Raw genomic sequence first — 21,879 nt, 5'->3', positions numbered from 1 at the left:
GACTTAAATGTGCATGTTTCTTCTAGAAGATGAATTAGTAAGAAGTTTACAACAATACTAAATTTATAAAATACATCAATATGTTGTTTCCTATCGATCGAGTCTGTATTTTAGGGTTAATAATGTGTTTGTAGTTTATTTAAGATTTTATTTATCTTTACTTAGGGTTAATAATGTGTTTGTAGTTTATTTAAGATTTTATTTATCTTTACTTAGGGTTTTAACTACTTTTAAGAAGCTTAACTTCCATAATTCGTGCCTTGAATGAACGTTTACGTCAACTTATAACCCATAATGTTCAACAACAAAAAAAAAACTTATAACCCTTTTTCCTGATCGCCTAATTAAGTTGGGCTACATCTGAGTCGATTTTGGGTTTTAAGTAATACATTATTTGGGCTTCAAAAGCCAGTTAAGCTAAAATATTTGCCTGGAGAAAATAAAAGGAAACAAATATAAGTGAATCGTTAAGATACGTAAACAAATACAAATATACCTAGAAAAGCAGAGAGACGTTAAGATTCAAATTCAAATAAATAAAAAAAACCATGGTAATTTCGTAATTTAGACCAAGATTTAGGGCCACTTTGGGATTAACAAGACTCCTGAGTACACGCTCTTATATACTCGCATCAACTCCAAAACCCTTAACACTCATATCCTCTTCGTCTCTCGAGATCAAAATCCACCGATCGAACCCGTGTTCATTTTCCGATCGCTGATTCCTCCGATTTCGATCGATTAAGCGAAGATGTCTCTAAGACCTAGCGCAAAGACGGAGGTCCGACGGAATCGATACAAAGTGGCGGTCGATGCGGAGGAGGGACGACGGAGGCGAGAGGATCACATGGTTGAGATCAGGAAGAATAAGAGGGAGGAGAATCTGCAGAAGAAGAGACGCGAGGGGATCTCAGCCGCCGCACAATCGGGACAGGATCTTTCTTCAGCGAAGAAAGTATGTGCTTCTTTGTGTTTGCGATTTACTTTTAGTTTCTGATTTTCGTACCGGTTTGCTCAATCAGATCGCATCAGTTTATTGGAAATCGATTATCTGGCTTAATCAAATCTTAATTTGGACTAGATTGACAGTTTTTGCGATGTTTATGTATTCTTAGGTTAGATTTCCCATCAATTCGAGAAACATTAGTAATCCTGAGTACACGCTCTAATTCGGATTACTAATGTTTCTCGAATTGATGGGAAATCTAACCTAGATTGCTATATGGAATCTTGTTTCATCTGTTCTTGACATGTATATCGAATTCTCAGCATCAGATTCTGGCATAGTTTTTTTGTTCTTCGATTGTAAGGTCTCTTTGTAATTTGTATTGCAGTTAATAGATACTCTTCCGGATATGGTTGCTGGAATTTGGTCAGAGGATAGCAATTTACAACTTGAGGCAACAAATCTCTTAAGGAAACTGCTTTCGCTCGGTTTGTGACTTATGTTGTTTAGTCATTTAGTATATAGCAATCAGCGTTTTGGTTAGAGTCTTTAGCAGTTATATATTTTGCTTTTTTTGCAGAACAAAATCCTCCTATCAATGATGTTGTACAGTCTGGTGTTGTTCCTCGCGTCGTGAAGTTTCTTTCAAGGGATGACTTTCCCAAACTTCAGGTGTGAGGCACTTGCACCTCGTTTTCATCAATGATTGATCTCTATCTTCGAGTTTGATGTATTTGTTGACCTGCTTTTTCTGTTCATTTCTGCTTGTGTTTAGTTTGAGGCAGCTTGGGCTCTCACCAATATTGCTTCAGGGACATCAGAGAACACAAATGTCATCATTGAAAGCGGTGCTGTCCCGATCTTCATCCATCTTCTTAGCTCGGCTAGTGAGGATGTCCGCGAACAGGTATTCGTTAGTTACCGTCATCGTTTTGTTTATCCCTGTTGTCAAAGAAACTCTTTTAGACCTTATGAATTGTAAGACTGTTATCATTCTAAAGTTTGGTTGTTCCCGGAATATAGGCTGTTTGGGCATTGGGAAATGTTGCTGGAGACTCGCCAAAATGCCGCGATCTTGTCCTAAGTCTTGGTGCCATGATGCCTCTTCTGTCTCAATTCAATGAACAAACAAAGCTCTCGATGCTGAGGAATGCTACATGGACCTTATCAAACTTTTGCAGAGGGAAGCCGCAGCCTTCATTTGAACAGGTTTCCTTTAAGATTATGCGCAGAATGTAAACCAAATTTGGAGTCTCCATAACATATTCTAACTCGTTTCTGGTATGTTCTTTTTTTTTACGTTTTGAGCAGACGAAACCAGCTTTACCAGTTCTTGAGCGCCTTGTGCAATCAACAGATGATGAAGTTCTCACAGATGCATGCTGGGCTCTGTCATACCTCTCGGATAGCTCAAACGACAAAATACAAGCGGTTATCGCATCAGGCGTTGTCCCTCGTCTCATTGAGCTCTTAAAGTGAGTATCTGATTGTGATTTACGGCATGGCATGATTATCTTACCTGAATGCTTCCTAATCCTCTTCCTCTTCTTAGTCATTCGTCACAAACAGTGCTGATTCCTGCGCTTCGTACCATTGGAAATATTGTAACCGGCGATGATGTGCAAACTCAGGTGCATATATATATACAATCAATATTCTACTTTCAGGAAAAAATGTCTCTCTAACTTATTCTCCTAACAGACGGTTATCGACTTTCAAGTGCTTCCTAGTCTATTAAACCTTGTAACAAACACTTACAAGAAGAGTATCAAGAAGGAAGCTTGCTGGACTATCTCAAACATCACAGCTGGGAGTTCAAATCAGATACAAGTGAGTTTTATTTATATTTATATAAATGGCAATAAACAACAACAAAGTCAACTTTTGGGTGTCTGATTTTGTCTAAACCCGAATGCGCAGGCAGTGATTGAAGCAGGTCTAATTCAGCCTCTTGTTTGGCTGCTCCATAACGCAGAATTCGAAGTGAAAAAAGAAGCTGCTTGGGGAATCTCGAATGCTACTTCTGGTGGCACCAAGGATCAAATAAAGTAAAACAAACTAAAGCACAAATGTTGTTATGTTACCTTAATGACGAAAGGATCATTTCTAAAACATGTCTTGTGTGTGTGTTCTTCTCAGGTTTCTGGTGGGCCAAGGCTGTATCAAACCGATATGCGATCTTCTTACCTGCCCAGACCCAAGAATTGTATCGGTTTGTTTAGAAGCGCTAGAGAACATTCTCGTGGTTGGAGAAGCAGAGAAAAACTTGGGTAACACAGGAGAGGATAACCTCTACGCTTCAATGATAGATGAAGCCGAAGGACTTGAGAAGATTGAGAATCTTCAGAGCCACGACAACGACGACATATACCAAAAAGCCGTGAAAATCCTCGAAACCTTTTGGACTGAAGACGATGAAGAAGAAGTAGGCAACGATGAAAATCACGCTCCGCAATCCGGTTTCCAGTTCGGAAGCACTAACGTTCCTCCTGGTCAATTCAACTTTATTTGAAAGGTATGAAAAGTTGAATTTTGAGTAAAATAGTTTTTGCTGGGACTTTTATAAGTCAATACTATATAATGTTAATATACTACTACTGCAGGACATCTCGAACGTTGATAACGTGAAGTAGAAGAAGAAGAAATCTTCTCTCGTCTTTCTCTTTATGCCCGCCCACTCCTCACAACTCGTGGATATGAAGAAACAATTTTACGAGTAGTATTTTTTTTTCTTTTTTTTCTTTTGAAGTCTTTCTGTGTTGTTGGGAAGAGAAACAATTACGTTGGATTTTTTCAATAACGAATCTCTTTATAACGAGTGGATATGAAAGTTTTTACATTATATTATGCCACTACTAAAATAATTCATCAAGTCACTTTGATCCGAAATATTAGAAAACAGAGTAGCTTGAATAGGTCTCAGATTTTAAACAAAAGCAAGTTTTTGAGTAACAGTCAAACTTTTTGTGAAATCCACTTCGTTGGCTTTTGATTTGGCCTAAAAGATAGGATAGATTAATGGGAATTAAGAGGTTATTATCATGGTCATAGTTTCTTTCTGCGAGAAACTAGGGTTTAGCTTTCTGTTTTTTTGTTCTTTTGTATTTATAAAAGAAAAATAAACCTCCTTAATGTTTTAGACAACAACAAAAAATCCAGGAATAATGCTGTCTTCACAAGCATTTACCGCAGCGGCACGTTCATCTCTCGGTCGTCGTCTTCTAGCCAAGAGACTATCTTCTTCTTCTTCTGGTCGAACCGCTGATCCAGAGATTCATGCTCGTAACGATGGAGACGAGCCTAGTCTTTTCCCAACAGACCCCGAAGTATCTTCCATCTTTTACTTACCTTATCTTTTTTTCCTGTCATTAATTACAACGTTTTAGTTCGATTTTACATTGTCACAAGACTCACTCCCAACTTAGGATGTGTAATAACTTTTCTACAGCATATACAACATCTACACTTTTTCTTTTCTTTTCTAATCATGCTTTGAAAACTAATAAGCCCTACTAGTTGTTACCGATCTAAAACTATACTGACCCAATTAACCAACCAGATTCTTACATTGTAATATATATATATATATATGTTTTTGTTGTTGTTGTAGGGTTTGGATGATGTAGCGAATCCTAAGACTCCGGCGGATGAGAATGTACCGGAGATTCGACCACCCGGTTTTGAAAAGGAACCGCTTTCGCCTCCGAAGAATCCACGAGCTACTTCACACAAGCTCGAGTCTACTCCTGTTGGTCTACCCGCGGATCCCAATCTCCAACAGAAACGAAACTAATTAAAAGCACCAAACGCCTTAGCCGCTGCCTTTAGCCGCTTTCCCCGCTTAGATAAGACATTGTAAACTGAAGGCAGAAATGATTACTTTTGATTAACATTGACAATAATAATGAATAAATAGATCTTTCTGTTTTCTTGGGATTCAAGAAACTATTTTACTCTGTTTACCAAATGTGTTGTGTCTTCGTATTTTGAGTTTATGTGTTCTAAGTATAGATTTGATTCGAGCATAGATTACAGTTTTCACATGGTCCAAAAAGGCTTTTAAATAGGTTCTTCACAGATGCCTTCTGTGCTATCCCCACAAGCTATAAATTTAAAGAGAATCACATTCCAAAGTTGCTATTGATGACTGATGAGTCGAAAATATTATAAGAAGAAACCTTTTTGGGGCCAACAATCAATTAAAAAAAAAAAACATTTAATAAAAAAAATCACAAGACTTTTGTGTTCTCTCTTTCTTCCACATTTAAAAAACTACTATTAGAATTATCTCAGAAAACAGGATGTGTTCATTTGCAAACTGAGTAATTAATGGACCGCTCGTCAATAAACAGCAACAGTGACCAACAACGAAATCATCATGTTCGTTTCGTAATCGTTCACTTTATAGACGATTTTGACGATTAAATCTGTTTGTTACTTAGTTGTCGGCTCAACAACATAGTTTTATTTATTAAAAAATTATAGATCTTGAGTCGTCAAGGAAGACTGTAAGACAAACAACAATATATATCGTCAATCAATATTGCTAATAACCTCGACAACAACGAGACAAATAGTCCCACCGTTGACACTTAATTACGAAACAAAACTCGTGATATATTTACATGTGAGTTATAGGGAATAATTATTCCTTAGTATTACTTTTTTTTCAACGTATTCCTTCTTATGATAACATTATGTGCAGTTAACATTCTAGAGTCTCATTTCTTCATCTGTCTTGAACATTGATCTCATATTTCAATTGAAGAACTGGTCTCTAGCATTTATCATAACAATAGCACTTGAATAGTTCTTCTGATCATAGGTTCCGTCTTAATCTCATTTCTTGAATGAAAAGAAAATGAGTCGGGTCCCACGAGACAGAAACTGAGTGAGAATCCGAGTCAGTACCCGAGTGATGGTCGTGGAAGCCAGCCTGGTCTGTATTCTGTAATGGGCCTATGTGGTTCTGAAGCGTAGACCGTACGGACTGTTGCACATGTGCTTTTAAAGACCAAAAGCACATTTCACAATGATTTTTTTTATAAAAAAAACATATATATATATATATATTTTCATAAACTAATCTCAAAATTAAACCGTATTTCAAATTTTTAGTTTTTTTAATCTATTGCTCTTTATTTTCATTTAGTAATAAATGTGAGTACTTGAGTAATGTTAACGAAAAAAAAGTAGTCGATTGCTTTTACTTTGTTGTATTTGACATAGAAACGTGGTGAATTATTAATGGTTCTTTTGATTACATTTAGAGAACGTAAAAAAAAAAAATTAAATTTTGTCTATTAAGGGTACGTTAACGTACGTGTAAGAGTTTACATAGCAAAGGAAAATTTAAGATTCGCATTGGTCGTGTCGCTTGTGTCAGACTAACCGACGACGTATTAACGTAGATAAGGGGACCCACATTGAATATTGTGAGATAATTAAGTGATTGTATTAAAAAAACGTAACTAGTCAATATATTTTGTTAATGGATCAACAATGAAATTACGGAATATAAGTTGCAATTTGATATAACTAATTATGTATTGATAAGAAGAAGTTATGGAATCATAAAATGATTTTTTCGTTTGTTAATAACCCCTGTATCTGTTTTTACTTTGTTTAGATTTAGATTTTTTTTTCATACTTAATTATATTTTTTTGGTGAAATTGCTTTCATTATATTCAATTTACAGTATACTCTCTCCGTTTTACAAAGAGTGTCGTTTTAAGGTTTTATTTTTTTTTCACAAAAAGTATTATTTTATATTTTTAATGCAAAATTTTAAATAATATTTCAGTTTTAATCCTATTAATTTAATATATTTATTAGATAAAAATAAATTATTTAATGTATTAATAAAGGATAAAATTGTACTTTTAATAATTTTTTTAATATGTGTAAAAAATGTCAGAATAATACTATTTATGAAACGGAGAGAGTATTAAAAATAGATATTTTGTAATTTAGCATTTAACAAAATCCATTATACTGTATATATTTAGTGAATGCATTCATGTAGAAATCACCCAAAAAATTAAATACTCTATCTCAACTAATTAATTACATTGAAGTATCAACAATTTATTGAGTACATGCATGATTTTGTCTTGATATTAGCATGCAAAAGCAAAACATAACTATTTTGTTATCTCTAAACCAAAAACTTAACTACCATTTTTGAAGTTGAAAGCGAGATTCCATTTCCCTCTAAAATTTCTTTGTTTCTATCTATAAATATTTAAAATCTCTGTATACTCTATAATATAGGGGAAAAAATATTGTTACTTTCTCAAACAAACCATACATTCAATAGTATAAGATAAAAAAATAAAAAAAAATTAGTCCTGGCGTTTTTAAATATTAATAATGTTGTTAATAACAGAAATTATAGAAGATAGACAATGACAGCTGTTTTTTTTTAACACCTATTTCATTCATTAAATAGTGAGAGGGAAATACAATGACAACTGGTCTTTCTATCTCTGTAATCGCAACACTTACACAAATTTATTTGTTGTTTCATTAAATCGTATAAAATACGCCACACTTGACATAAGATAATCAATAACAAAAGCTTAAATACTGATGCAATCAATATACAATTAAAAAAAGTGTGCATTCACTTCTCACTCGTTTTATTTATAAGAAATATATATTATAAAGAGAATTAAACCATCGTCGATTCTCTCTCTCTCTCATCGTCGTCGTCTTCTTCTTCTGCGAGCTCCGAGCAGAGAAGGAGAGAAGGGAGGATTTAGAGTCGGCGCACGGTGCTTCTCTAATTTCTTATCCTGCGCCTCTCCGTTTATCTTATCCTGCGCCCTCTGCGCCTAGATTCGTTGTCTCATGGAATCTTCTTCTTCTCCTTCTCTCTCAAAGGAAAAAGACTCTTGTGGTTGTTTTTCAGGATAAATTTTCGGGGTTTCTGCATTGAAATAATCTCGTGATTTTTTTGTTTGTGTGGTGTTGTGTGTATTTCGTTGATTTCGATTCGGATTTTGTGGGAATCAATCAGCGATTCTCGAAATGCTTTGGATTACGAGATTTTCTGGATTTTTCTCCGCCGCGATGGCAGTGATCGTCTTATCTCCGTCGCTTCAGTCGTTTCCACCGGCGGCGGCGATCCGGTCGTCGCATCTCGACGCTTACCTCCGACCGACGCCGCCATCGGATCGGAGTTTGTTATCATCCTTCAGGAAATCCCCGGTGTTTCGCAATGCCGACGAATGTGTCTCCTCCGGCGCAGAATCCGGGATCTGCAGCCCCTCATTGGTCCACGTGGCGATCACACTCGACGTCGAGTACCTTCGTGGCTCAATCGCAGCCGTCAATTCCATCCTTCAGCACTCGATGTGCCCCGAGAGCGTCTTCTTCCACTTCATCGTCTCCGAGACAAACCTAGAGTCGCTGGTGAGATCGACTTTCCCGGAATTGAAATTCAACGTTTACTATTTTGCCCCTGAGACCGTCCGTGGTTTGATATCCTCCTCCGTGAGACAAGCTCTGGAGCAGCCGTTGAATTACGCCAGAAATTACCTCGCGGATCTGCTCGAGCCCTGCGTAAACCGGGTCATATACCTGGATTCGGATCTCGTCGTCGTCGACGACATCGCGAAGCTCTGGAAAACCGGTCTAGGGTCGAGGATAATCGGAGCTCCGGAGTACTGCCACGCGAATTTCACCAAATACTTCACCGGAGGATTCTGGTCCGACGAGAGATTCTCCGGCACGTTTCGAGGGAGGAACCCTTGTTACTTCAACACAGGCGTGATGGTGATAGATCTAAAGAAATGGAGACGAGCTGGGTACACGAGACGCATCGAGAAATGGATGGAGATTCAGAAAACCGAGCGGATCTACGAGCTCGGGTCGCTCCCACCGTTTCTTCTGGTTTTCGCCGGTCACGTGGCCCCGATTTCACACCGGTGGAACCAGCACGGGCTCGGTGGGGACAATGTTAGAGGAAGCTGTCGTGATTTGCATCCTGGTCCAGTGAGTTTGCTTCATTGGTCTGGTAGTGGCAAGCCATGGCTAAGGCTCGATTCGAAACGACCCTGTCCTTTAGACGCTCTATGGACGCCTTACGACTTGTATCGACACTCGCATTGACTTGACGCCACAACTCTAGCTGGGTTTTCGCCGTCGCCGGTAATATTCTCAACACAAACTACTCTGTTTTTTCATTTTCAGTCTAAGTTAATAGTTTTGGTTTTTGTTTGTTCGTCAGTAGTTGAACCACACTAATCACTGACTTTAAATTCTTGAAAACCTGCTTTCTTCATTACTTTGGAGGAGTCTCTCACTTTGATATTATACGAGGGTCTCCAGGGAAGCTCTAGATTGTTTGTAACGTTAGAATGTCTCTTTGTTATGTCGGTGGATGTGATATGTACAGTGTGCCACTAGGTTGGTTGCCTTCATCAAATGGCAAATGAGTGGCTCCTCCTACTAGGGTCTGATGATTGTTCATCCAGAAAAAAAAACACAGTAGCACAAATTATATTTGAGCATTGTTGTTTTTGCACAATTGTATATGAGATGTTGTTAGCTCAGAGGTAAGTCATCTTTAGTCTCATCTGGGTATTAGTTGACTCTCTGTCTGGCGATTGAAGGACTTTTTAAGTTTCTGGTGTTTAGAGATGTATTGTGCTTGGTATTATCATATCTTTGTTTTAAGAGTGGGGTGTTTAACTACTAATTAGAATGAATCATAAGATTAAGAGAAAAGAGTTAGTAGGGAGACGTGTGAACAATGTTCTATTCACCATCACTATTAACACAGCTAATTAGAGCTCCAAGAATTGGTCTCTTTGTTCTTTGTGTTGGCATCTAAAAATATGTTTGACCCCACCTTCTCTTTTGTTCTTTATAAAAATGTCGAAAAAGCAAAGGGGACCGATTCTTTTCGGACCCCATCGTAGGTGACAATGGCTCTTAGAATCCAACCATTGATTAGCTTGAGCCAGCTGGTTATGTTCTAATCACATGTGGGTCTGATTCTGATCATCAGATTTTTTTTTGTTTTTTTAAGTATCTGATCATTAGATATTTATTTTGTAAGGTCTTAAAAAAAGGAGGAATGTAAATTTACTTTCTGATTGTTTTAAAGCAGCCGATGGTGCTATATGAGGAGAGTAGAGGAGGTCTCATCGATCTTGGTCGGTTCGGTTTGGAAGAAAATCAAAGGTAGCTTTTGTTGTAGAAGATGAAAACCCTTGCCGGTAAAATGGGTTTGGTTTAGGGCGGTTAATCAAAACCGGTGACACAAAATGAGATGTGGGAATATTTTTTATTTATTTTAATGTGTGGTTTGCCGGCGGGTTGGATCATTTTTGTTGGGGAGAAAGAAAAAACCAGAGTTAGGTTATTCATGTGGATGAGATTTTGTTGTTTTTATCATTAATTTTTATTTCTCTTCTTATAATTTTTTTTTTGGTATTTCTGTGCAGATACTTGTATTTGTGTCCCCTCATTAAAAAAGGAAAAACTATTTACCCAAGTAGCTAGAAAGATTGATTTGGTTAATGGCTTATGTTCCTCTTGTAGCATCAGTTACACATGACCTGTTCCCCAAATGATTAAATAGATTTGTCTAAATAGATATTTTTATTGTTCTATAAAAAAAAATGAGATTTTGCATTTAACATAGAATCACCCACCTTTGTTTATTCACACCTTGTCAGTAAATAAGTAGTAATGCATTTTACTTGAAGGCTTATGACAACGGCAAAGTATCAAATGTCGACTTATTCTTATTTACAAAATAATATATAATGCTAATGATCAAGAGTTTGAGCTTCGACTCAATTGCTTAAATGGGCCTGAAGAAGCTTCCTCGCAGCCAATATAAACCCTGTAAAATTCCCATTAGACCTGGTCCATTGAGGGTTCATAAGGGTTTTAGAATGGGTTTGTTAAGTATTTTTTGGGTTTTAAAATTTTTTAAAAAGCTCAATATCTATGGATCGATCCTTAGAGCATGTTTATCCTTACGAGACGTGGCAGGCTTGTATTGGTTTAGGGCAAAAAAAAATTTAGCGGCGTTCTCTCTCCAATGTCGAGCAAAAAATCCCGACCATTTTCCTTCTCCAGCTTTCATGTTGACGATATTTTCTGTAACGGCGACTTCAATCCAGACCAATATCGGAGCAAATCGAAGACAAATTGGGGAAAAGAAGACTCCGAATCAGTTGTACAAGCCCTCAAGATTCCAGACGAGTGGTTGCTCCCTTCCAGGGCCATTGAGGTGCTTTCTCGCTTCGATCAAATGCCAAATTTCCAAAGCGATTGATTTTTGTGTTTAGCGATTCCTCTGTTTCTAGTTTCGAATTTCCGCCACTTTTCTCCTTCTTCTTTCTGGGTTTCGCGCCGTCCTCGCGTTTCTTCTTCCATCCTTTGGTTTCTGGTGCCTCGCCGTAGAATCCTTTGCAGGTTCACAGTTTTTTTTTTCCTTCTGTTTTCTCTCATTTTTGTGCTCTTGTTGAAGTTTAGTTGAATGGTTCATCGAAAGTCAGCTTATTTATTTGCCAATTGATCTGTTTAGTTAGTTTGTTGCTAGTTTGACAGTGATGATTCACGTTTTGGAATAATTGAAGAAGCTTGTAAAATTGTGTTAGCTGCGACTTTTTTTGTTCCTGTAAATGTTAAAGCTAGTTAGGAGTCTGCTTGATTAATCTTTTGGTTTACTAGAGCGATGTGTTCAAAAGTTAGAGCTTGTTAGTTATTAATCCGAGCTTGAAGGTGTTCTCTTTGTGTTGATACCATTTTTTGGGGTGCTTATGGTTTGCAGAAAAATAGCTATCACAAAGGGAAGTGCTGGATATTCCACTGCTACAGCTCCTGGTGATTCCAACGGGTGTCAGCATTCGGGTCATCAACGGTCTTTTACTGTTGACTTTAGTGGAGAGTGGAAACTTAATATAGGATCCAACTTGGCGAGAATGGTTCCACCAACTGTGAAACAAGCTGGAGCTGTGTAAGTGTTTGGAGGAAGGAGGAAGTCAATCAATATGGAAATCTTGTCCATGCTTGCCATACAGAGGTATGTGGTCATGTGTTTGCTGTTACATTGTTATTCACAAAGCAATGAAATGCTAATGCACTTGACTTATAGACGCTTCTTGTAATGTTTCTTTTGTTCTCTGCTTATCGATTCTTTAGGTGTACACAATTGATGTAAAGAATGAAACACCTGTGATAATCAAATTTTATACAAACATTTTTAAGAGCATAGTATCGGTTTTGAAGAGTTTGTAATGAAAAATACACAAATGTGTACTAATGGGAAACAAAAATCAAATTTATGCAAACATTTTTAAGAACCTCTAATGAGGTTCACCATTGGAGGTGAAAAAACTCATGAGGTTCTAAATTTTTAAATAATCAATATTTACTATTAAAAAATTTGTTAAGAACCCCTCATGGGGTTCACTAATGAACATGCTAGAGTTTACAAATCTAGCGAGTTTTTAAAGATTTGTCTGAGAATTGTGACAAAAGTGTTTTTGAAAAGAACAAGACTTGCCTAGAAACAGAGGAGAAGGTCTAGTGGGTCTAGACTTGAACTCTGGATGAAATTGAAATCCAACATAGAACGGATGATCATGAAGCTCAATCACCTGTTGAAACAGAAACAGATGATGCAGAGAGAGACCAGACCAGACCAAAAACGATTATGCCTATTGATGTTTTTTTTTTGTCCCATACCTCAACTCGTAAATGCGTTTTTGGGGATCCTACTCTCATTGTACTTCCCATATGCGTCCTTGCCCTGTGGTAATTCAAAAAAATAAAAATGAATGAGAGAATGAACGGACTCCATTGATAGGTTTTCATGTTCGGAATACATACTTGTGGCATGAATATAACAACAGGGTCAGGTGTCTGAGCATCAAACTCAGTGCTATTTTCTCTTTCCAAACCCAAAACCTGAAACCAATGTCATAGATTTAGATTTAGAAGAAGAAGAAGAAGAAGAAGAGAGCTAAATTGGTTTTAGGGAGGGAAATGGAACAGAGCAAGTTGTATTTCAGAGTTTGAAAGAAGTTTCTTAAAGATCTGGCAAACTGAGTTACTGCTATTTGCATCCCCAAGCAGATCCCACGATAAGGAATTTTGTTCTCTCTAGCGTATCTTGCTGCTAAAACCATTCCGCTCACGCCACATCCAGGAACCAGTGGTTAAGTTATTGTCTTTGGTTAGTGTCACTTGGAGAAATCTTTCATAGTTCCCCAAATCAAGATCGACCTTAGACAGAAGACAGAGAATCGGCGATATGCAATGCAGCCATTCTATGGCAACAAGATGTTTTATGAACAAATGTAAGAAGGTGTAAAACAAGAGAAAGTGAGAAGAAAACCTCTCCACCATCATCGAGTACAAAAACCTCTCCATGCTCAAAAGGGGACATAGTACCAACATCAGGCGTTCAAATATGGATCTGTATGATTTGAACGAGAGAGAGAGTGTGTAAGAACGTTAACAAAGTCTAGAGATAGGATTGATACAACGGTCAAAAAATCAAGATCAACAAGAACAAAAAAAAAAAAAAAGGCTCAAACAGTATCAGATATCCCTATCGAAATGCCAATTACCATTTATAGTAAAAAGTGCTTTCCTAATTGTGAGAAATTCCCAGCAGAAATTCCCAGCTCCTGAATTTTGAGAGAATTGAGAGATGAAGAGTGATTCGATGTTCTGCGTTTATTCACTTGTTGTTCTTCTTCTTCTTCTTCTACAGTCTTCCTGTGTTGAATCGTTTATCTTGAAGCTTGAAAGGAACGAGACGTTTCCGTCTCCGACAAACGTCTTCGAGTTAGGGTTTGTGCAGCCAAATGTGTTTATTTCTAGGTGGTATCTGGGGATTTGGTTAGCTCAAGACCCTAAAAGAACCTGTTTATGGGTCGCCAACAGAGACAACGCTCTCACCACACCAATGGGAACCCTCACGTTCTCCAACAACGACCTCGTCTTGATCGGTCAAGGTAATAAAACTGTGTGGTCGGCGAATCTGACAGGAGGAGGAGATGTGAACTCACAGATGGTAGTACAACTCCAAGATACCGGCAACCTCGTCGTGAGGGACTCCAACGACGCAAAAAAAAGGATACTTGTGGCAGAGCTTCGACAATCCAACAGACACACTGTTACCAAACATGAGGCTAGGATATGATCCCAAAACAGGAAGCCGAAAAGTCCTTAAACCCTGGAAAAATCAAACTGATCCGTCAAGTGGGTACCTTTCGTTGAGATTTGAAGATGACTTCTACAGCGCGGTTGTTGCGATTTCTCTAGGACATCCATTGTCAGCGAAGAACTGGAGCATTGTGTGGAATGGATACAGTTTTGGTGATATGCCACCGATACTGGAAATAGAGAATGAAACCTTGCTGGTAATGACGAACTACCTTGGGAACCACTCGAGGCTAACCTTGGAAGCTAACCAAGAGGAGAGCATTGGCGTATATACTTGGGATTTGAAATCCCGTGTATCGAAAGCTTCTTGGTCGCTTTCCAAAGATGACTGCCACGGGTATTTGCGTGATGTTGCAGGAAATTACAGGACGTGTGGATCCTATAGCTTCTGTTCCACCACCAACAAGGCACCCATGTGTAGCTGTATTCAAGGTTTCCATCAAAAGACGGAGCCTTCAGGTGGGTGTGTGAGGAGTAGAGCTTTCAATTGCAATGACAGTAAGTATCTGCTACTAAAAAACATGAAGCTGCCGGAAAGACATTTTGATCAATACCAGTTAGATGGCTTTGAGACTTGTAAGCAATTCTGCCACAGTGATTGTGCCTGCACTGCATTTGCCCTTGTGGAAAAGCTAAACAATTCCTATTGTGTGTATTGGACCGGTGAACTCGACGATATGCAAAAGTACTCTGGTTTTGGTGGTCAACAACTTTATGTCAGAGTGGCAGCAAAGGATCTTGGTTAGTCGTCACATATATAAGATAAGAACTATATATATATTACATGAAATTTCAACTTAACTACTGCCTCATGATCTTCATCCGATATATATATGTCTTGTTCCAGAACCTGCTAAAGAAACAAGTCCAGAAAAGTCTTTGAAGCCTTGGATCATAAACCATCATCGTCGGTGGAATCGTAATATTCATCCTCTTTTGCTTCTGCTTCTGGAAACGAATGAAAAGAAGCGCAGCACCAACTCCTCCTCCTCAAGGTAGAACAATCTGATCAGTTTCGATTTCTGTTTGATTTGGTAGCATTCTTATATTAGTCATTATTATTTTATATATGCCTAGGACCAAATCAAACAGAAATTATGATTAGCGAAATAACCGGAGAAGATCGATTTACCTTCATGGACTTTGCAATGATTGTGGAGGCGACAAATAATTTTTCTCCTTCCAACATACTCCTCGGCCGAGGTGGTTTCGGTATCGTGTATAAGGTAAGAATCTCTATGTTAATCAAACTCTATATTGTATTTGTATAATAATGTGGTTACAGCCATTATTACCAAACGGAACGGCGGTTAAAAGGTTATCCACAGATTCGTCTCAAAGGATAGAAGAGTTCAAGAACGAGGTTCGAACAATTTTAAACGTTTTGCACAAAAACCTTGTCCGGCTTCAAGGATGTTGCTGCGAAGGGGATGAGAGGATCTTAGTGTACGAGTTTTTAGAAAACTCTAGCTTGAATCGCTATCTCTTCAGTCAGTGGCCTCCCTCCTCCATTTCCTTTTATATTTTGTTTTTCAACCTCTTTTCTAATTCGATTTGGTTTGTGTGTAGATGAGGCTCGAAGCCGATTACTGAACTGGGAAAATCGGTTCCGTATCATCCGTGAGATTACAAGAGGACTTTCGTATCTGCACAATTTTAGAGACAGTCCCATAATCCACAGGGACTTGAAGCCCAGCAACATTCTGCTGGATAAAAATCTGACTTCAAAGATATCTGACTTTGGGATGGCAAAGATTTTGGGAAGTGGAACGACGGAAGCACATACGCAGACACTTATGGGAACTTAGTAAGACATCGAAACAACAATATTTTTCCCTTAAAAAATAGAATTAGAAGAGTTCTCATATATATATATGATCTCTCATATTCTCATTCAGTCTTTTTTAATTTACTCATTACAATCACAGTGGGTACATGTCCGAGGAATACGCCATGTCTAATACAATTTCGGAGAAAAGCGATGTCTTCAGCCTTGGGGTAATGATCCTTGTACCGGACAACAAAACGCCAAGTTTTGTACCTCACACCCTGGCGACAGCCTTCTCAGCTTTGTAAGAATCAATCAATCAATCAATCAATCATACACCAAATACAAATTTTGATATCTTTTCTAAAAAAGAAGCACTGATCGATATAATTTTATGTAACAGGTGTGGAGAAGATGGAATGAGGGCAACGGTCTCGACCTAGTTGATCCTAACTTCAAAGACGATTCATTAGTGGAAGAGGAAGTTTTAAGATGCACACAGATCGGTCTATGTTGTGTTCAAGATGAAGCTGAGAATAGACCAAGCACCGAGGTGTTGGTGGTAATGCTAAATAGCAGGACAGCCGATATTCCTGTCCCACAAGAGCCTAACTACTACTACGCCAGACTTCTCGCTGATCCAGCTGCTTCATCGTCTTCAGTGGGTCGAGCGATTCAATCCATTGGGCACACTCAATCTGCATCAATCAATCAAGTTACTTTCACTACCATCAACGGTCGATGATGCTTTATTTTAATTTACAATTAAATATAACTATGAAACAAAACAAACTTACTCCTTTGTCTTCCAAATTGAGTCAGTATTTAGGTATTACTACTATTAACACATCTAATTAGTGTGTTGTTATCTAAATATATTGGTGACGGTCTGTCTGGCGACTAAAGGACTTGGTATTTGGAGATATATTGTGCTTGGTACTGGTAGTATCTGGAGATATATATTGTGCTTGGTTCGGTTTTTGAAGAAAATCAAAGGTAGCTTTTGTTGTATAAGATGGAAAACCCTTGCCGGTAAAATGGGTTTGGCTTAGGGCGGTTAATCCAAACCGGTTACACAAAATGAGAGATGTGGGAATATTTTTTGTTTATTTTAATGTGTGGTTTGCCGACGGGTTGGATCATTTTTATTGGGGAGAAAGAAAAAAAACAGAGTTAGGTTATTCATGTGGATGAGATTTTGATTGTTTAATTTATCATTAATTTTTTTCTTCTCTTATAAATAATTTTGTGCACAGATACTTGTATTTGTGTCCCCCCTCGTTAAAAAAGAAAAACTATTTACCAAAGTAGAGAGATTGATTTGGTTAAGGGCTTATGTTCCTCTTGTAGCATCAGTTATACATGGCCTGTTCCCCGAAGTATTCCTCTCTAATTAGCGTCGGTCAAAAAGAGTAAATAAATGACAGTGAAGAGTTTGAGATTCGACTCAATTGCTTAAATGGGCCTGAAGAAGCTTCCTCGCAGCCATTATAAACCCTGTAAAATTCCCATTACAGTTTACAACAAATCTAGTGAGTTTTAAAGATGTCTGTCTGACAAAAATGTCATTGAAACGAACAAGACTTGCCTAGAAACAGAGGAGAAGGTCTAGTGGGTCTTGACTTAAACTCTGGATGAAACTGAACTCCAACATAGAACGGATGATCATGAAACTCAACCACCTGTTAAAAACAAAAACAGATGCTGCAAAGAGAGACCAGACCAGACCAGACCAGACCAGACCAGACCAAAATCACTTGTGCCTATTGATGTTTTTCTTTTTTTCCTATACCTCAACTCGTTTCCCTGTATCATCTTTGCCCATAAGCCTTAAACCAGCTTCTTCAAGTACTTGAGCTACTTCTGGATTCACCTAACATCATCAAATAAAAACAGCTTTTTTTGTTTCACATCATTGTGATCAATACTGTGAGTAGAATATTTAAGGATCCACCTGAAATGAAAAACCAACCTGGTAACGGTTCCTATGCCTTTCGTCTACATAACAAACATCGCCGTACCTGGTAAAATTGCCCAGAGCAAAACAAGTTGTAGTCTTTAGATCATGAACTGAAAGCTACAAAGGAATCTCAAGGAAACAGCAAAGATAAATGTAGTTATGTTTACAGTTTTGAAGTGAGACAGTCTCGGGTCTGTAAATGCGTTCTTCGGGATCCTAATCTCATTGTACTTCCCATATGCGCTCTTGAGCTCTGTGGTAATGTAAATAAAAAATGAATGAGAGAATGAACGGACTCCATTGGTAGATTTTCATGTTCGGAATACATACTTCTGGCATGAATATAACAACAGGGTCAGGTGTCTGAGCATCAAACTCGGTACTATTTGCTCTTTCCAAACCCAAAACCTGAAACCAATGTCAGAGATTTAGAAGAAGAAGAAGATGAAGAAGAAGGAGAAGAAGAAGAGAGCTAAATTGGTTTTAGGGAGGGAAATGGAACAGAGCAAGCTGTATTTCAGAGTTTGAAAGAAGTTTCTTACAGATCTGGCAAACTCGATCACTGCTATTTGCATCCCCAAGCAGATCCCAAGATAAGGAATTTTGTTCTCTCTAGCGTATTTTGCTGCTAAAATCATTCCACTCACGCCATGATCTCCACCAGGAAGTAGAATGCATTCTGCGCTCTGCGAAAAAAAAAACAGAGACTATATTGTCGGCAAAGAATGTCTCCTTTTTTTTTGAAAAGTGACAGAAATTCTCACCTTTAAACTCTTCCAAGCAGTAGCATGTGCTTCCGGAGTCTGCAAAGGAGAAGTGATGCTTAAATCGAAGATAGTGGTAGTATAGCATAAAACTTTTGATCGGAAAGATTCAAGAAGATGAATACCGAGTTTTCACTTTCGTCTTCAAGATCTGAAGCTGCAATCCATTCGATCTGTGGCTTCAATGAACATGCAATGCAGGCATGAAGAAGGGCCTGCGACGAAGTGGAAAATATGAAAATAAGAAAGAAAAAAAAAAAACCAAACCAAATGCGCTAGAAATTCAATTTTTAGAAGACAATCTAAAAAATTCCTTTTTTCTTTCTTTCTAAGTTTACCTTAACAACTGACAAATAAGAATCCGTTTGACCAACGTACTTTCCAACCACAGCAATGCTGACCTGTGCATAACAGAGGAACAATCTATTTGAATAAGAAAATCAAAGGCTCTAAAACAAAGGTGTTCTGGCCAGCAAATACTCACATGATTTGTCAAGTTATCAAAAGTCTCAGCCATCTTAGTCCAGCTATCCAGATCAGGTGCTGTTGCAACGCTGAAAGAGATGAGTTTTGTGTTACGCTGAAAGTGTTCACTGTTCACTTTTGATATCGAAGCAATAAACACCATAAGAAATGAGACTAACCCGATTAGATTCAGTTGCTTAAGAATCGACTGGTGGGCGTTTTGGTTCTGCAGCAGGAGCGCACATGAAAAAGTACTTCTCCAATAACAAAACTCATATCTCAATATTTATTTTTCGTCTCTTTGGAAGAGCCAAAAAAGCATCCAACTTACTCGGAGTAGGAGAGGAATATGCCAAATGTTAGGAACATCATGGATATTGAGAATATTATCAGCCTGAAAAAAATCAGCAAGTGTTATGAAATCCCAACTGCGTCAGATACACATCAGGTAAGTAAATCCACAACGTAGACTTCAGATAAGTTTTACCGAAACATGACAAAACTGAGACAATTTTGTCTTTGTAGCTTCCAGTAATGGCTGCAGGAAAAGTATATTTAAGGCATGTCAAGACTCTGCAGTAACTGTGAGAGTTCATATTTTCCCAAGGTATGCAAATTTTGAAGCGATACCTGAGCAGAGCGACATGCCAAAAAGTGAGGAGTCAATCCCAAAGCTCTTAGATCTCGGACACTGTGTTGGGTTGGCTTTGTTTTCTGCATGAAGGAATAGATACGAAGTTTAGTCCCATTATGGGGATACAAAGTATTATTCCAGTGATTAAGCACATGTCTAAGCAAGGAATTATTCTACCTGCTCCCCAACAACACCCAGAACAGGAATCAAGCTCACATGAATAAGGCAGAAATTTTCTTGTCCTAGCAAGTGAAAGATGAAGCAACATCAATAAGAATAAAGTAGAGAAGCACAGAAAGAACAGGAGGATTCACAGGCTTACCAACCGAGAATGATAATTGTCTCAAGGCCTCGATAAAAGGCATTGATTCAATGTCACCTATCATAAGCGGTAAAAAAAAAATGTAAATAGGGAACCGTGATTTAGTAAACGAAAACCAGATATGAATAGCATCGCCAATAGCTCTTACCAACAGTTCCTCCCAGCTCAATAACACAAACATCGGCTTGGCCTTCCTTTCCATCCACAGGAATCAGAGAGACTGACTCAATCCAATTCTTGATTTCATCTGTAATGTGTGGGACTACCTAAAAGCCGATTTCGACCGAAAAACACATAAGCTGACTATAAAACCAAAGCACAATGAACTAATCCACCAACACACACTTTTTACCTGAACAGTCTTCCCTAGGTAGTCGCCTTTTCGTTCCTTCTCAAGAACAGACTAGTGAGAAAGAAAAAAACGGTAAAACGTTATCACGAAGGCCAAAAAATGACTAATATAGTCAGCTTATGAAGTGTGTGACTATGGATGGAAAGTTAACAGCATACTACAATGCTCTACCAAATAAATAAGTACCTGATATATCTTCCCAGTGGTTATGTTGTTGTCTTTGGTTAGTGTCACATCGAGAAATCTTTCATAGTTCCCCAAGTCAAGGTCGACCTTAGACAGAAGACAGAGAACAAGATGCTTTGTGAACAAATGTAAAGAAGAAGATGTAAAAAAAGAAAAAGTGAGAAGAAAACCTCTCCACCATCATCGAGTACAAAAACCTCTCCATGCTCAAAAGGGGACATAGTACCAGCATCAGTGTTCAAATACGGATCTGTATGATTTGAACGAGAGAGTGAAAGCACGTTAACAAAGTCTAAGAGACGATAGAGATATATATAACGATCGATACATCGTTAACAAAGTCAAGATCAACAACAACGACAGAAAAAAAAAAAAAAAAAGGCTCAAACTTTATCTGATTTCCTGTCGAAACCCAAATTGTTACTATTTCTAGTGAAAAGGGTTTTCCTTATTTTTGATTTTTGTGAAATGAAATGAGAAATTCCCAAAGTCCAGAGAGAAGAGATGTTAACCAATTTTAATGGAGGTAACTCGAAGGCCACAAGCTTTAAGCACGACGCCGATGCTACTGGCGGTAACGCCTTTGCCAAGGCCACTCACCACTCCTCCAGTCACCAACACGTACTTCATCTCTTCCTATTACTCTCAGTCGCCGATCTATGCCAAGTGTTTGTGTTAATGCCTGATCGGAAACTATACACCAAAAAAATCTATTGGCGGATCGGAACAGCTGTCGTCTCTGATTTGGACTTTTAGGGGTGATCAGTTATTTCGGTTCGGTTCGTGTATAACCAATCAATACTTAACCGGTTCTTGATAGAGATTGTACTACTTTGACCATTAAAAAGGTAACTTTTGTAACTTTAAATTAGTGACTTTCAACTATTATTTGACTTTATTTTAGTGAAAAAATAATTCCGAGATTTTAAAATATTTTATTTGTATTTTATTATTACTTTATATTTTATTCATATAATTCAATTGATTTTTAAAAAAATATTATTTAAATCAAAATGTGTTTCTAATATATTTGGTGGTTTTGTTGATCAATATATTATGGATTTTCTGCAAATACATCTTGCAAGTGGATTTTTTTTGCTGCAATTCTACCTTCGACTTGCCAAAAATGCAAGCTAAAGCAATAAAATTATGATTCAGCCCACTATATAAACTTTGGCTGTAATTAGATTTGGATCTTTGTATAAGACTGTGTATAAGTCATCAAAACTTAGTCGGTCAAATACATTCAAAAACAATATACTGAATAAACCTTTTCAATAT

At 37.8% G+C, this 21,879-nt stretch overlaps 6 protein-coding genes and 1 pseudogene across 8 annotated transcripts; 6 read left to right on the top strand and 1 right to left on the bottom strand.

Annotated features, from left to right (window-relative positions):
• The first annotated feature begins 664 nt into the window (after positions 1-664).
• Positions 665-3,790, top strand: LOC18015179 (importin subunit alpha-3). The gene is made up of 11 exons (XM_006396358.2): positions 665-955; positions 1,335-1,434; positions 1,527-1,618; positions 1,722-1,853; positions 1,970-2,155; positions 2,258-2,421; positions 2,499-2,577; positions 2,648-2,776; positions 2,867-2,994; positions 3,086-3,461; positions 3,550-3,790. Exons 1-10 carry the CDS (start codon positions 752-754, stop codon positions 3,456-3,458), a joined length of 1,587 nt encoding a protein of 528 aa, XP_006396421.1. The 5' UTR covers positions 665-751; the 3' UTR covers positions 3,459-3,461; positions 3,550-3,790.
• A 320-nt stretch (positions 3,791-4,110) lies between these two features.
• Positions 4,111-4,892, top strand: LOC18015178. Its single transcript, XM_006396357.2, has 2 exons — positions 4,111-4,272; positions 4,557-4,892. The coding sequence occupies exons 1-2, from the start codon at positions 4,111-4,113 to the stop codon at positions 4,737-4,739; spliced, it is 345 nt and encodes a 114-aa protein (XP_006396420.1). The 3' UTR covers positions 4,740-4,892.
• Positions 4,893-7,559: 2,667 nt separating this feature from the next.
• Positions 7,560-10,452, top strand: LOC18015177 (probable galacturonosyltransferase-like 6). 2 transcript variants are annotated; one of them, XM_006396355.2, is made up of 2 exons: positions 7,560-9,101; positions 10,063-10,452. In XM_006396355.2, the coding sequence occupies exon 1, from the start codon at positions 7,980-7,982 to the stop codon at positions 9,060-9,062; it is 1,083 nt and encodes a 360-aa protein (XP_006396418.1). In that variant the 5' UTR covers positions 7,560-7,979; the 3' UTR covers positions 9,063-9,101; positions 10,063-10,452. The 2 variants fall into 2 exon arrangements, with proteins under 2 accessions (XP_006396418.1, XP_006396419.1); XM_006396356.2 differs by having other exon boundaries at positions 7,564-9,101; positions 10,066-10,452.
• Positions 10,453-10,944: 492 nt separating this feature from the next.
• LOC18014246 (DNA polymerase I B, chloroplastic/mitochondrial) lies at positions 10,945-12,181 on the top strand. Of its 2 annotated transcripts, none has more exons than XM_006396354.2 (2): positions 10,945-11,199; positions 11,743-12,181. In XM_006396354.2, exons 1-2 carry the CDS (start codon positions 11,051-11,053, stop codon positions 11,930-11,932), a joined length of 339 nt encoding a protein of 112 aa, XP_006396417.2. In that variant the 5' UTR covers positions 10,945-11,050; the 3' UTR covers positions 11,933-12,181. The 2 variants fall into 2 exon arrangements, 1 of the variants encoding a protein (XP_006396417.2); XR_002898761.1 differs by having other exon boundaries at positions 10,986-11,384.
• A 1,448-nt stretch (positions 12,182-13,629) lies between these two features.
• Positions 13,630-14,893, top strand: LOC112085128 (S-locus-specific glycoprotein S13-like). The gene is made up of 2 exons (XM_024154149.1): positions 13,630-13,995; positions 14,072-14,893. The coding sequence occupies exons 1-2, from the start codon at positions 13,630-13,632 to the stop codon at positions 14,891-14,893; spliced, it is 1,188 nt and encodes a 395-aa protein (XP_024009917.1).
• Positions 14,871-16,612, top strand: LOC18015018 (annotated as a pseudogene).
• A 584-nt stretch (positions 16,613-17,196) lies between these two features.
• Positions 17,197-21,305, bottom strand: LOC18015017 (CTP synthase). The gene is made up of 22 exons (XM_006396352.2): positions 21,111-21,305; positions 20,769-20,848; positions 20,599-20,685; positions 20,413-20,463; positions 20,209-20,326; positions 20,061-20,117; positions 19,916-19,980; positions 19,735-19,818; positions 19,592-19,642; positions 19,436-19,498; positions 19,284-19,330; positions 19,124-19,193; positions 18,978-19,040; positions 18,765-18,854; positions 18,640-18,678; positions 18,418-18,561; positions 18,206-18,283; positions 18,043-18,128; positions 17,888-17,936; positions 17,708-17,788; positions 17,504-17,597; positions 17,197-17,412 (listed from the first exon to the last, which is right to left on the bottom strand). The coding sequence occupies exons 1-22, from the start codon at positions 21,226-21,228 to the stop codon at positions 17,363-17,365; spliced, it is 1,665 nt and encodes a 554-aa protein (XP_006396415.1). The 5' UTR covers positions 21,229-21,305; the 3' UTR covers positions 17,197-17,362.
• Between the last annotated feature and the right edge of the window lie 574 nt (positions 21,306-21,879).

Source organism: Eutrema salsugineum, unplaced genomic scaffold (genome assembly GCF_000478725.1).
Source record: "Eutrema salsugineum unplaced genomic scaffold, Eutsalg1_0 scaffold_3, whole genome shotgun sequence".
NCBI lineage: Eukaryota > Viridiplantae > Streptophyta > Magnoliopsida > Brassicales > Brassicaceae > Eutrema > Eutrema salsugineum.
This window is presented reverse-complemented; position numbering and strand designations above follow the sequence as displayed.

Bases quoted from the DNA above. Each gene is read 5' to 3' on its own strand.
- LOC18015179 (XM_006396358.2), top strand. From the start codon at position 752: ATGTCTCTAAGACCTAGCGCAAAGACGGAGGTCCGACGGAATCGATAC. The intron at 1,619-1,721 runs GTGTGAGGCACT...GCTTGTGTTTAG, and splicing joins ATGACTTTCCCAAACTTCAG to TTTGAGGCAGCTTGGGCTCT. The intron at 2,995-3,085 runs GTAAAACAAACT...TGTTCTTCTCAG, and splicing joins GGCACCAAGGATCAAATAAA to GTTTCTGGTGGGCCAAGGCT.
- LOC18015178 (XM_006396357.2), top strand. From the start codon at position 4,111: ATGCTGTCTTCACAAGCATTTACCGCAGCGGCACGTTCATCTCTCGGT. The intron at 4,273-4,556 runs GTATCTTCCATC...TTGTTGTTGTAG, and splicing joins TTTTCCCAACAGACCCCGAA to GGTTTGGATGATGTAGCGAA.
- LOC18015177 (XM_006396355.2), top strand. From the start codon at position 7,980: ATGCTTTGGATTACGAGATTTTCTGGATTTTTCTCCGCCGCGATGGCA.
- LOC18014246 (XM_006396354.2), top strand. From the start codon at position 11,051: ATGTTGACGATATTTTCTGTAACGGCGACTTCAATCCAGACCAATATC. The intron at 11,200-11,742 runs GTGCTTTCTCGC...TATGGTTTGCAG, and splicing joins TCCCTTCCAGGGCCATTGAG to AAAAATAGCTATCACAAAGG.
- LOC112085128 (XM_024154149.1), top strand. From the start codon at position 13,630: ATGAAGAGTGATTCGATGTTCTGCGTTTATTCACTTGTTGTTCTTCTT. The intron at 13,996-14,071 runs GTAGTACAACTC...TACTTGTGGCAG, and splicing joins GAGATGTGAACTCACAGATG to AGCTTCGACAATCCAACAGA.
- LOC18015017 (XM_006396352.2), bottom strand. From the start codon at position 21,228: ATGAAGTACGTGTTGGTGACTGGAGGAGTGGTGAGTGGCCTTGGCAAA. The intron at 18,679-18,764 runs GTATTCATCTTC...TCTCCTTTGCAG, and splicing joins AAGACGAAAGTGAAAACTCG to ACTCCGGAAGCACATGCTAC. The intron at 17,789-17,887 runs GTTGGTTTTTCA...TGATGATGTTAG, and splicing joins GGCATAGGAACCGTTACCAG to GTGAATCCAGAAGTAGCTCA.